The sequence below is a fragment of the Nicotiana sylvestris genome, chromosome 2 (assembly GCF_000393655.2).
Source record: "Nicotiana sylvestris chromosome 2, ASM39365v2, whole genome shotgun sequence".
In the NCBI taxonomy this organism is placed as follows: Eukaryota; Viridiplantae; Streptophyta; class Magnoliopsida; order Solanales; family Solanaceae; genus Nicotiana; species Nicotiana sylvestris.
The window spans coordinates 113,854,360-113,868,041 of record NC_091058.1 but is presented as its reverse complement, the minus strand read 5'-3'; the positions used below and the strand labels follow the sequence as shown (position 1 = coordinate 113,868,041).

The 13,682-nt window shown below is 36.7% G+C and overlaps 1 protein-coding gene across 1 annotated transcript; it reads right to left on the bottom strand.

Annotated features, from left to right (window-relative positions):
* Positions 1–1,483: 1,483 nt before the first annotated feature.
* Positions 1,484–2,374, bottom strand: LOC138885434 (uncharacterized). Its single transcript, XM_070166382.1, has 2 exons — positions 2,071–2,374; positions 1,484–1,956 (listed from the first exon to the last, which is right to left on the bottom strand). Exons 1-2 carry the CDS (start codon positions 2,372–2,374, stop codon positions 1,484–1,486), a joined length of 777 nt encoding a protein of 258 aa, XP_070022483.1.
* Between the last annotated feature and the right edge of the window lie 11,308 nt (positions 2,375–13,682).

Genomic DNA, 13,682 nt, shown 5'->3' with positions numbered 1-13,682 from the left:
AAAACGTATTTAGTAAAATCAAGATAATTAAGCCAATAATAAAAACAGTTAAGCGACCGTGCTAGAACCACGGAATTCGAAAATGCCTAACACCTTCTTCCGGATTAACAGAATTCCTTACTCAGGATTTCTGGTTCGCAGAATAATAAACAGAGTCATATTCTCCTCGATTCAGGGATTAAAATTGGTGACTTGGGACGCCTTAAAATTCCCAGGTGGCGACTCTGAAATAATTAAATAAATCCCGTTTCGACTGTCCTTCAATTGGAGAAAACTCCCCCACGCGCCCCGCGGGTGCTGTAAAATGGAGGTGCGACATAGGGGTCCAAGATTTGTGTCCCCCATGCGCGGTGGGGTTCCCCGTGTACGGTGTTCCGTCCGTGTTCCCCACGCTTGTCCTCCTTGTGTGGTGGACTCGGATTATTATGGGCTAGGTCCGAAAATTAGGCCTAAAAACGGGTAGTTTGAACCCGAATATTATTCTTTTTCCCGGATCCGAGAATAAGAACATGACGTTGCTCAACTAATCCTATGTAAGCAAAATAACTACCAAAATAAGACTAATATTTGAAATAAAACTATATCTTTTTTTGATATTTTTTCAAGATTAAAATAGCTACAAAATATTAAATAAAACTATTTTTTGTAATTTTCGTTTTTATATAAAGATAAAATATAAAGTAATATTTTTTGTATTTTTTCAAAAATCAAAATGACTACAAAACATTAATAGAACTATATTTTTTGGTAATTTTCGAAATTATATAAAGTACAAAAGTAAGGTACAATTTTTGTATTTTTTCAAGTTTATGAGAAATACATAAACTAAAATTTATATATATATATTTTGTAATTTTTCTTTTGCGATGAAAATAAAGTAAAAATAGTTAAAAATAACTAATTAGACCCAATTTCACATATTCACGCTAAAAATATGAAAATTCTCGGGGAGGGTCAAAAATCACGTGTCTACAAGTACTATCATCGATAAAAGTTATGAAATACTTCTTTCCACCGCGAGATGGTATTGACTTCATGTCACAAATATCTATGTGAATTAAGTTTAAAGGATTTGAATTCCTTTCAACTAACTTATAAGGATGTTTAACATACTTAGATTCCACACATACTTGACATTTTGATTTGTCACATTCAAACTTAGGCAGTACTTCCAAATTAATCATTTTCCACAAGGTTTTATAATTGACATGACCTAAACATATATGCCATAATTCATTTACCTCAAGTAAGTAAGACGACGCTGAAATTTTATTATTATTTTCAACAACCATTACATTCAGCTTGAAAAGGCCCTCAATGAGGTAACCTTTTCCTACAAATATTTCGTTCTTACTTATTACAACCTTATCGGAAACAAAAACACATTTAAAACCATTCTTAACAAGAAGTCCAGCAGAGACTAAATTCTTCCTAATCTTAGGAACATGAAGGACGTTGTTCAAAGTCACCACTTTTCCGGAAGTCATTTGAGAAATATCTTCCGACATCCTTCAATATTGGCCTTTACAGCATTTGCCATAGAAAGTGTCTCATCAGGTCCAACAGGAACATCAGTAGAAAAAGCTTCTCTAATAGCAACCACATGGCGAGTGGCTCCAGAATCAATCCACCATTCTTTAGGATTGCCCACCAAGTTGCACTCGAAAAGCATGTCACACAAGTCATCAACATCATCATGCTTTTCAATTATGTTCGCTTGACCCTTCTTCTTGTCTTTCTTCGGAGCACGACACTCCGTAGATTTTTGTCCGACTTTTCCACAGTCGTAGCAATTTCCACTGAACCGCTTCTTGCTTGGGTTGTATTTCGGTCCAGATGCCTTCTTCCTCTTTTTGTTCTCTTCAATAATATTTGCTCCCATTATTGTTGTGTTTCTACGGCCTCTCTTGTCAGCAACTTTATTGTCCTCTTCGATTCTCAACCGAACTATGAGATCTTCAAGGGACATCTCCTTGCGTTTGTGTTTCAAATAATTTTTGAAGTCCTTCCAGAGCGGAGGCAACTTCTCAATCATCGCTGCTACTTGGAATGCTTCATTGATGACAAGACCTTCAGCAAGGAGATCGTGAATAATCACTTGCAATTCCTGAACTTGGGCAATAACAGACTTGTTATCTACCATTTTGTAGTCCAAAAACTTTGCAGCAACGAACTTCTTCAACCCGGCATCTTCAGTTTTGTATTTCTTTTCAAGCTTAATCCATAGTTCTTTTGACGTTTCCATGCCACTGTAAACGTTATACAAAGCATCCTCCAGCCCGCTTAGAATATAATTTTTGCACAAAAAATCTGAATGCTTCCACGCCTCAATCATGAGAAAGCGTTCAGTTTCTGGAGTTTCATCGGACAACATAGGAACATCTTCCTTGATGAACTTCTAGAGACTTAGAGTTGTCAAGTTGAAGAATATCTTTTGCTGCCAGCGCTTGAAATCAATCCCGAATTTTTTTTGGGTTTCTCCGCCAGTGCCAATGTTGTCGGTGTTGTTCGGCTCGTTGAGGCATTGGCAGTCACCATTGGAACAGCTTGGTTCACATTATCATTAGTCATTTATGTAAAAGAATGACACACACGTTAAAATCACGTAGATTTTAATCTCCAATAGAGTACAAAACCACAAAGGTTTTACTCTCCAGAAATAGTGAGTATAACACAAATACAGAATATATATTAAATTCCTTAAGCTTGTCAGTAATCTGTATTTGTAAAACAATTCTGGAGAAATAAAATAACATAAACAGAAATATAACGAAATGGTACTTGAAACCCCAGTGTTTCAATGAACACAAAGTTCGGTAGCAAATCACACTTACTGTTGCTTTCTTTGAAGTTAAAATATGCAGAAGAAAGGAGAAGAACTCAGAAAATTCGTATGGAAATTCTAAGCAGAATAGACTTGTATTTATAACCAAAGTTGGGCTGAAACTGAAGAGGTGCAACTCTTCAGAATGGCTATTTATGCAAAATGGCCACAACATAAATGTCATTACATAAATGGCTATTTACTCAACAATAAAGAAGGAAAATAAAGAGGGAAAATTGAAGAGGGTAATTTAATTTTCAGTTACACAACTGAAAAATGGATTGGAGGATTTAATATTGATATTTATTTTAATATTAGTATTCTATTATTAAAACAAATATTTAATAACATTTCTGTTAATATTTTACTATTAAAAAATAAATTTGGTCCAAAAAATTAATCAATCAATCGATCATTCGACCAAATCAATATTAATATTGATTTTAATATTACTATTCTGTTATTAAAATAAATATTTAATAACATTTATGTTAATATTTTACTATTAACAAATAAATTTGGTTCAAAAAATTAATCAATCAAATCCGAAGCCGAGCCGAATGACGACGACGACGCGAGGCTTGCCTTCTTCTCAACTCTTTAAGAGCTAGAAGAAGAGCAATTGCTTATATACCCATAAAAAACCTCTTCCTCTTCCAATATGGGACAATGTCCCTTTGTCAAGGGGAAAACTTAAAATTTCACTTAAAAATTTCATTTCTCTTCATTTCCCATTCACCTTATTTTAAGCATATCATATACTTAAAATCCCAATAAGTGTGTACGCAAACCTTACCCCTATTTTGTGCAGGTAGAAAAGCTGTTTCCAACGGAGATGATCCAATATTACCACCATAACTTTGTGCCAGGTGTGACAAGAACTTGTGGCTAACTGAATTTTATGTTTTTTTATAACCTAGCCAACTTTCTAAATTGTAATAGAATTGTACATATGATGAAGGATGACACTTAAATAAAGGGAAGAAGGATCTGTTTGAAAAATAAATGTTTGAGAAGTACGTGGTTTTGGAGTCAATATGCTTCTGTGTTTCTCCATGTGCATTAGAATGTCCCTATTAGGATGTTTTTGGCACTTGGTAGATTTGGTCATGCCTATTTTTGTCTCAAATTATTTGCTACTTATAGTCTTATATAATATATAGTATTATATAGATGAATAGCTAAGCTCCTTCAAGGGACAAATAGGTGCCAAATACATGCTAAGTTCACCACGAGACAAGCAAAATTCCACTAAAACATAGGCGAGAGAGTACGGTCAAATTGAATTGGACTTCCGTCTTTGTTATTCCAATAGCTGGGGCAGCCAAAATGTTAGAAATGGTAATTTGTTACGCCCCCTCTCAATTTATGCAATACTTTTAGTCAATTTAAAAAAGAACGAGATCTTTTTATATTTAGTGATAATTTAAAAAAAATTGCGGGGATTTAATCTTTCCTATATGGCCATATTACTCTTAATAAGATGATTAATAGCCACCTAAATAGCTATGACTCATTTTAGATCATGAGTTTTAGGAGCCTTTTTTTCTTTTTTAAACTTCGTGCATAATCAAACACCTTCGCATAAATTGGGACGTTGGGAAGCGTATATGTAGTGTTACAGCTCCCATAATATCTTATGGCATATTGACATCTTATAACTAAACGTTAAATTGGTCTATACCGTATAGAGATCGTACGCTTTGATTTTTTAACCCTTTGGTTATGTACTTGCATTTTTTTTTAACTTGCAAGTGCCGAGACAAATGAACCTTGAACCGATACAAATGCTTGGGAAACTTATAGAAATGTCCCAAATAAGTCCCAATTTATCAACCTCTAGTCAATTATTATAGACTTACCAAAAATAGCCAAACATATATAAAATTGAAAATCCAAATAAATAAGGCTCTTTCTCTCCAAGAATCACATGCAAAACTCTCCTTCCATATTTTTTAAGCGTGATTATCAAAATTATATGCAAGACGGAAAGGAAATTTTATGGATGAGATAGCAAATACAACAACAACAACAACAACAACAACAACAACGACCCAGTATAATCCCACAAGTGGGGTCTGAGGAGGGTAATATGTACGCAGACCTTACCCCTACCCCGAAGGGTGAGAGGCTGTTTCCAGGAGACCCTCGGCTCAAAAAAAACAATAGGAGACGATATATTAGTACCATAAAAAATGCGTAATAAAAATAACAACAATAACAACAACAATATATAAGAGATATGGAATATGAAATACAGGATACAAAATACGAAATACGAAATAGGTGGCTGGTATAAGTACAACTAGAGGAAAAGCCCTGCATCAATAGACGACCAATGACATTCCTAGTCTAACTCCTAACTGGATAGTCTCCCTCTATTGTGCTGTAGAAATATTCACACCCTCCCCTAACCTACAACCTTAATGCTCGACCTCCATAATTCCCTATCAAGGGCCATGTCCTCAGTAATCCTAAGTCGCGCCATGTCCTGTCTGATCACCTCTCCCCAATACTTCTTAGGTCTTCCTCTACCTCTCCGCGTGCCCACTACAGCCAGTCGCTCACACCTCCTCACCGGTGCATCAGTGCTCCTCCTCTGAATGTGCCCGAACCATCTGAGTCTTACTTCCCGCATCTTGTCCTCCATGGGGGCCACACCCACCTTCTCTCGAATATCTTCATTCCTAATCTTATCCATCCTTGTATGCCCGCACATCCACCTCAACATCCTCATCTCTGCTACTTTCATCTTCTGGATGTGTGAGTTCTTTACCGGCCAACATTCAGTTCCATACAACATGGCAGGCCTAACCACTGCTCTATAAAACTTACCTTTTAGTAACGGTGGCACTTTCTTGTCACACAAGACTCCCGACGCTAACCTCCACTTCATCCACCCCACCCCTATACGGTGTGTGACATCCTCGTCAATCTCCCCGATCCCCTGAATAACCGATCCAAGGTACTTGAAACTACCTCTCTTGGGAATGACTTGAGAGTCAAGCCTCACTTCAACTCCCGCTTCTGTCGGCTCAACTCCAAATTTGCACTCGAGGTATTCCGTCTTCGTCCTACTCAACTTGCAACCTTTAGACTCAAGAGCATGTCTCCAAATCTCTAGCCTCTCATTGACACCGTCTCTTGTCTCGTCAATTAGAATAATGTCATCAGTAAATAGCATGCACCATGGAACCTCCCCTTGAATATGATGAGTCAGTGCATCCATCACCAGGGCAAATAGGAATGGGCTGAGCGCAGACCCTTGGTGCAACCCCGTAATAACTGGAAAGTGTTCAGAGTCGCCTCCTACTGTCCTAACCCGAGTCTTAGCTCCATCATACATGTCTTTAATCACCCTAATATAGTTACTCGGGACCCCTTTATCCTCTAAGCAGCTCCATAAGACCTTCCTAGGAACCTTATCGTACGCTTTCTCCAGATCAATAAACACCATGTGGAGATCCTTCTTCTTATCTCTGTACTGTTCCACCATCCTCCTAATAAGGTGGATAGCTTCTGTGGTAGATCGTCCCGGCATGAACCCGAACTGGTTGTCTGAAATAGACACCGTCCTTCGCACTCTCATTTCTACCACTCTCTCCCAAACTTTCATGGTATGACTTAATAATTTGATGCCCCTATAGTTGTTATAGCTCTGGACATCACCTTTGTTCTTATACAGCGGGACCATTGTACTCCACCTCCACTCTTCAGGCATTCTATTAGTCTTGAATATAACACTAAACAATACAGTAAGCCATTCCAAGTAAAAAATAAATATATATATTCCAAAAATCTAAGCAAAAAAGGACCTTTTTGAATGAGTATAGTTGAAATTCATTGAAAATATATAGATGAGTCAATATACAAAATTTGATGAAGATTGGAAGTGATTTGGATTGATTTGGTATCAAAATTCGTAATTAAAATCCAGTTCAAAAAATTCTTCTGCGACACATGTATTAAACATGTATCACGCATGTATCTCACGCACAGGTATACATGGATATACATGTGATACACAATTGATACAAATATGATACATATGTTATACACAAATGATACACATATCATTTTTTTCATGTTCATCTTTTACTTCGAATTTTTAATTCAAACTACCTCAAAACTCCACCAAATCATCCCAAAACTGAGATTTAAGCTCCTTAAAATATGCTCAATCTATTCTAATAACACATACTCAAAAGAAAACAAAAATTTGACCTTTTTTTGCTACAAATAGCTAATTGGCTAATATTAGTAATATTTTATGAATTGGCCAATTTTTGTAATGAGCTACTTATAAATGGACATAGCTGGTAGTCTCCCCAAATGCTTTCCTCTTTCTTTTTTTAAGGTACACATGAACCTTGTAGTCACCTGTTTTCATTCATTGGGGCGAGAGGGAGGAGCGAGTAAAAATAGCACGGTATAGCCAGTTTTCGGACTGGTCATTCAAAAATAGCTAACGTTTACTAAGTCAATGAAAAATAGCCACTATTTTGCTGCAACAGAGACCGGTCCAGCATAATATACTGGAGCTCGGTGCACATGTGTATGAACTCCAGCATAAATTGATGGATCGGTATACTTTGCTGGCTCAAGTATAATATACTGGAGACTGGAGCACCGATGCTCCAAACTCCAGTATATTATGCTGGACCTAGGGCTGTGCATTTGGATCGGATATCCGAAATCCGATCCGATCCACTCTATTTCGGATTTTCGGATTTCAAATTTCGGATTTTCGGATTGGATATGGATTGTGTTTTATGAAATTTCGGATTTTCGGATTGGATTCGGATTGGTATGATTTTAATCCGATCCGATCCGATATCCGAAATTATATGTACCTATATAAATACACACTAAAATTTTAGGGTTATGCTTATTCATTTTTCACACACCCCCTCACTCACTTAGATTTTTCCGCCTCTCTTGCACCTCTCTTCTCTTCAGTGAAGACTAAAAGAGTCTCAATGACTCAAACTTCCGATTTTACTTTGATTTTATGTCTCTTTCTTCCGCCTCTCTTCTCTTCTCTTCTGTCTTTTATGTCTATTTCATGTTCTATTCTTCAACTTTTGATTTTATTTTGATTTTTTTGTTTGTTTTGGTAGATGGAAGATGAGATAGAGACACTGAATGAACTTTAAATTGTTGAAAAATTTTGTGACAATCCGATCCGACAATCCGAAAAATTATCCGATCCAAAGTTTAAAATCCGATCCAATCCAATGTTAATTCAGATCGGATTCGGATTGCCCTTTTCAGAATTCGAAATCCGAATCCGAAATATGCTAAATCCGATCCAATCCTATCCGTGCACAGCCCTAGCTGGACCGATATACTTGCTGGAACTCCAGTATATTATGCTGGAGTTCTAGTGTACTTATGCTGGAACTCCATCATATTATGTTGGAGTTCCAGCATACTTATCCTGGAACTCCGGTATAATTTACTGGAGTTCAAGTATACTTATGCGTATTTTTCGGGTTGTGAACAGTGTTTTCGCTCAGATTTATCTTTACATAAAAAGTGGCTAAATTTTGATTACTTTTGAAACTGGGCTATTTTTGAACGACCAGTTGTAAATCTGGCTATTTTTGAAGGAATTTTTACCTCCTATAGCAAAGGTTAACACCTTATTTATTTTAAATAAATACCATTTAAAAAAATTATATTCTATAGATACATTTTAAGGTTTATAGCAAAATATTTAATTTTGGTTATCTCATAGCCCTAAGTTACTAAATACGCTATTCAGTTACACTATTTTCTTTCTCTCTCTACTTTGATACATCCCATTCTCTTCTCCCAATTTCTCTCACCCACACTATTTCCTTTTCATTCCGATCTACATAAAATCTCAATTAAGCTTTTCATTCCAACGCGGCGGTGCGTGTAATTTTCTGCAGACGCCATGTTGGAACGGGAAGCTCTACCGCCGCTATTCAAGCAGAAATCATGGTCACCCGATATGCTTCGAGAAGAAGCCTGGCTCAAGTGAAAAGGAAATTACCGCACGAAGCTCGTCGACCGTCGCCGATCGAAGAGCATCACCGACAACGACCTAGAACAGCTTCGTGCTTGCTTTGACTTAGGTTTTGGGTTCAATTCACCCGATTTGGATCCGAAACTTTTCTTGCTTTAGAGCTATATCAAGTTGTGAACAAGCAGTACAATAATACATTATCTAGAACAAAGACAACGGAGTTTGGGGCTGAGCAACTTATTTTCTGTTAATATATTTCAATGTATTTTCATGTATTTCATTGTATTCGTTGTCTTTTTTTCATTGAATTCAATGTATCTCGTTGTATTCCATGTATTTCATTGTATTCACTGTCTTTTTTTTCATTGTATTTCAATGTATCCCGATGTATTCTATGTATTTCATTGTATTCATTGTCTCGCTATATGCCATGAATTTATTCATATGTTTTTTTAAATTAATATAATTTATGTATTTAGATGTATTATATAATTTCTCTGAAGATTGCTATGTTTTTGGGGTATTTTTCAGTTGAGAATCTTTTTTATAACTGAAAATACAAAATTTGTGTGCTATAATTGAGTTTGTTGAGTTATATTAGGAGTCTATTATGTTAATTGATTCACTTTCCGTTTTAAAAACAGTGTAATCTCATGTTTCACGCCGTGAATACAGTCGAATACAATAATCTGTCCAGCTGTAATCCCATGTTTCACTCCATGAATACGGTCGAATACAACAACTGATTAGCTAGACTTCTCTGATTCACACCTATTTTTGCTACTGTATTTATGAATACAATAGCTTAAATACATTTTATAACCATATAAAAGATATCTATAATTCGTAATATAGCAAATGATATTTATAGATGGCTAATTACTACTAAAAGATGGTGTTTTATGAAATTTCTCATTTTTGAATTTCTCCCGAGGAGCGATGGACTCCAACAGCCTAAGAAAATGGGCTTTAAGGCCCAAAATTTCCCAATTAGGTGCTGCCAAGTACTGGTGTTATAGAAGTACATACTTGTCTCTCAGCCGTTATGTAAGGTTCTTAAAAAAAAATATAATGTCTAAGCAACATATATCGCATTGCCTTAAGGTTTTGTGTTGGACACATTTTTCACAATTATTACTTTCTCGAGTTCAATTTATATGTACCACTCCAAAATGTTTGATTTTAATTTTTATTGAAAATATTTTTAAATTTGTTAATAAGTTTTAATAAAATTACAAATGAAATAAACTTCAGTATCGCGTCCAATTAAATATACCACGTAAAATGAGACGCAAAGGTTATTATTACAGTAGTACTACTATTTGAGGCTATGAGTGTAATAGGTTTGACCCTCTCACCCTCGTTTTGCCCAATCCAGTTACGAAAACCTTGTGGCAAAAACATAAATAAATAACAGAAATGGAAACAAAATTTTTTAATATAAACGTATAGGTTGCAGGATATAGTGACATTCATCATCACAAGCAGAATACACGATCGATCGGAAGATGCAAATTTGCAATACTTGCCTCTGTTAAAAGCATAATTTGCGAAATGAAACGAAAATTTACGTACTGATCAATGATACACTGTTTTCTAACTGATCAATCCCTCAAAAGCGAACAACGTAACTTATGCTAGTTTAGAAAGAACACAAACAAAACCGAGAAAATAAAATTGACGAGTTTTGAGCATATATCCTAATTTTGAAGCTTATGTCCCACACTTGGACTATGACCTTCATCTTCAGTGCTAATAGTAAGCAAGTTTTTTCTGTGATACTTCCAATGGCTTTAAAACTAAGGACCCCTTATTAACATCTTGTTTATCACAGCCTGAAAAAATCATTAGAGCTAGTAAGAGAGAAACAAGTAAAGACACTTTAACTCTGCTGACCATTGTTTCACTACACTACTACTTTTTGACTAATCTTGAATTGAATATTAAGGAGTGATACTTGCTAATTCAATATAGATTTTCATTTGACCATCATACTCACTACCCTTTTTAAGGTTTGTCAAATCAAGAATCTCCATTAATAGCGCGCTGTCATTTTCAACCTCCCAATTAATTAATTAGTGTAGATGGTCTCAGCTGGATCTCTTAATTAATTGCACTATTAGCTCTAATCGAAAAGAATTAGTATTAAATTATCTTAAGGACAAACAGAAATCTAAGCCGTACTACAACGCATGCTTCAACTTGCTGATTTTATTTAATCAACCCACGAGTACCTGTCTCCATGTGAAACGGGTCCAAAATGGAAAAGGAAATACGACACTTAGCATCTAGGGCTGGAAAACCTACTAACCTAGGCTTTTAATTAATTAAGCGTAATCTCTGTAGTTAATTACAAAGCAATTCAAGAATCAATGTGGCCTGGGGTTTAAGACTGCTTATGTCTTAATCATAAACTAACTTAACTACCACTATCTCTTAATTCTACTAGTAATTTAATCATGGGGTCAGAACTCCACCTTTATGTGTACTTTCCTTATACTACATATGCAGAAAGGAACGAGAACGTGAAGTCCTCTACCAAAATAATTTTTTTTTATTTGTGCCCTTATATATATAGTACTCCTATTAAAGCATGTCGAGGTTCTTCATATACTTTATTATCTTCACCAATTTTATTAAATAGAACTCATAATAAAAAAATCAAATTGGCGCGCTATGTAACTAAGTGAATAAAAATATGACTTGTCTAACAGTTCAAAATAATAGATTGAACGATTGCAGATCACACAATTTAACATTCAATAATAATTTTGGTGGAAATTAGAGTAGAGTCCCAAACTTGCCGAATGGTACTTCTACCTTAACCACCTTTATTGTATCAGGAGATTCTATTTTGTTCTTCGCCTCTCAACTTTCTCCATTTCTTTATTTACTTTTAATAATAATATTCCTCTTGTCAAGATTTTATTGCTTATTTACCTTTTTTCTCAAGAAAATGCTCAGAGAGTCTTTTCAAACAGTCTTTTTATTCCGGCTTATTTTCTCGACCAGAAGCAATAAACTAAAATTCTTTTTTAGGCTGAAATTACGAAAACTAATCTCTCACGCGTTAGATGTTCTCAAGAAACTGCTCAGTAATTACTCTGTATGACAAACAAAAGATAAATTTAATTATGAAGTTGTATAATTACTACCTAAATAATTACACGGTTTAGTAATTACATAGGTCTTTCCAATTAATAAATGACAAAAGAAATTAAGATGCCAAGTTATCGCATGGGGGCTGCATTTCTTTAATTATTACTAGTATTCAGTCCTAACACAGTGGTAGTTGTCACAGGGGTGTTTTATGCTCTACAAAAACAGCCTGCGCGGCAGCCAAGTCTCGACTTGACTTCAGCCTGTTCCAACACTCGGCCAAAATTCTGCAACTTTGGACTTAGATTTATTTAGGCAGCTTTCAACGTAGTAAGTAGATACTGATTTTAGGCAACGGAAAATTGAATGAAGGGACAGAAAATTAAAGTGAACAAAAGGCACAATATACAGGAAACTCTTTCCCAACTTTGTATTTAACTCGAGAATACAAAGAAAACTCAAACTCAAAGTACATCCGTGTACAAAATGAAGATCACTCTTGACCCTCACAAGACTACTCTTAGCCTTAGGTTGTTTTCACTCTTGAAAACAGGTTTAGGACTCCTTCCTAACTCAATTGTGTGCTCTCACACGTTTTTCTCTCTCTCTTCAAAAAGGGAAGGGTGCTGTCCATTTATAACATATGAACCAGCCCCATTTACACAATAGTTGCCTATATTTAGGCTTAGGCACTTGCTTAGTCAGCCCACTACTTTAGCTTAGTGTAGTTGACACCCCCAACTACTAGGATCATGTAAATCATGCTAAAGATAATGAGATCATGGCCCTCAAAAACGTGCTAACTCCTGCCAGCTTTTTGGACAATGCTCAACTGCTGCCCATGTGCACAGCATGTGCCGATAACCGCCTTTGACTTTGTCAATCCAAGACTTGCTGCCCAATTTCGTGCCATGGCCTGGACCAGGCGCCAATGCCATTGTATCCAGCTGCATTGTGCCGCAATTAGCCTTGCCATCCGCCCACGAACTTGGCCCGTTTGCCGCAACTCAATGGCATGACAAGTCTGCCCGCGCACTGCCTTTCCGTTGCACATTTGCTTGCCTTTGCCCATCCGTTTTTGCCTTGCCTTGGCATCACTGCCTCATGCCTTGATGCCTTTGCCCTGATTAAGTGCCATCCTTAGCCCGCAACTCATTGTCAAGCCCTTGCCAAGCTGCCTCGCCTCCGTCAAAGCCTTGGCCATCACTTGCCCGTTTCCCATTTTTGACATTGGTGCTGCTCATGCACCAAGCTTTGCAACACTCTTGCTGCCTCATGACAACACTCTTGTTGTCCCGTCGAGTTCCATTTTTGGGGGTCTAACAAACCACCCACACTCTTTGAAACTCGACGTCCTCGTCGAGGTCAACTCAATGTAAGAGTCCCAAGGGGTTGACAATCAACGCACCTTGACCTCGTTTCTCTTCAGCTACAATTGCATTGACACCAACAGCTTGTTTGTCACTGTCTAGCGCCTCCAATGCAGCTCTCTTCTCCGCGGCAGTCATGGCATTTAACACTGCCTTGTTCGGACAGTCCCTCGCTCGATGTGGTCCATCACAAAGGAAACAACCACTGAATTTGCTGCCCTTCTCCTTGCTCCTTGAAGTTCCAGCTTCCTGCTTTCCCTTCCCCTTGTCTTCATGTGCATTGCCATTTTCACTTTTCTTCCACTCCTTTGCCTTGTCCTTCTTTCCGTCGTTGGACTTTGAAGTAGAAGTCTCATCACTCAAGTGAAAATCGCCCAATGCATCAGCCGCAGCC

What these genes read in the sequence shown, in the direction of transcription:
- LOC138885434 (XM_070166382.1), bottom strand. Translation starts at nt 2,374, where the DNA reads ATGTTGTCCGATGAAACTCCAGAAACTGAACGCTTTCTCATGATTGAG. An exon ending in TCACGATCTCCTTGCTGAAG is followed by an intron (nt 1,957 to 2,070) that starts GTCTTGTCATCA and finishes TGTCCCTTGAAG; the next exon opens with ATCTCATAGTTCGGTTGAGA.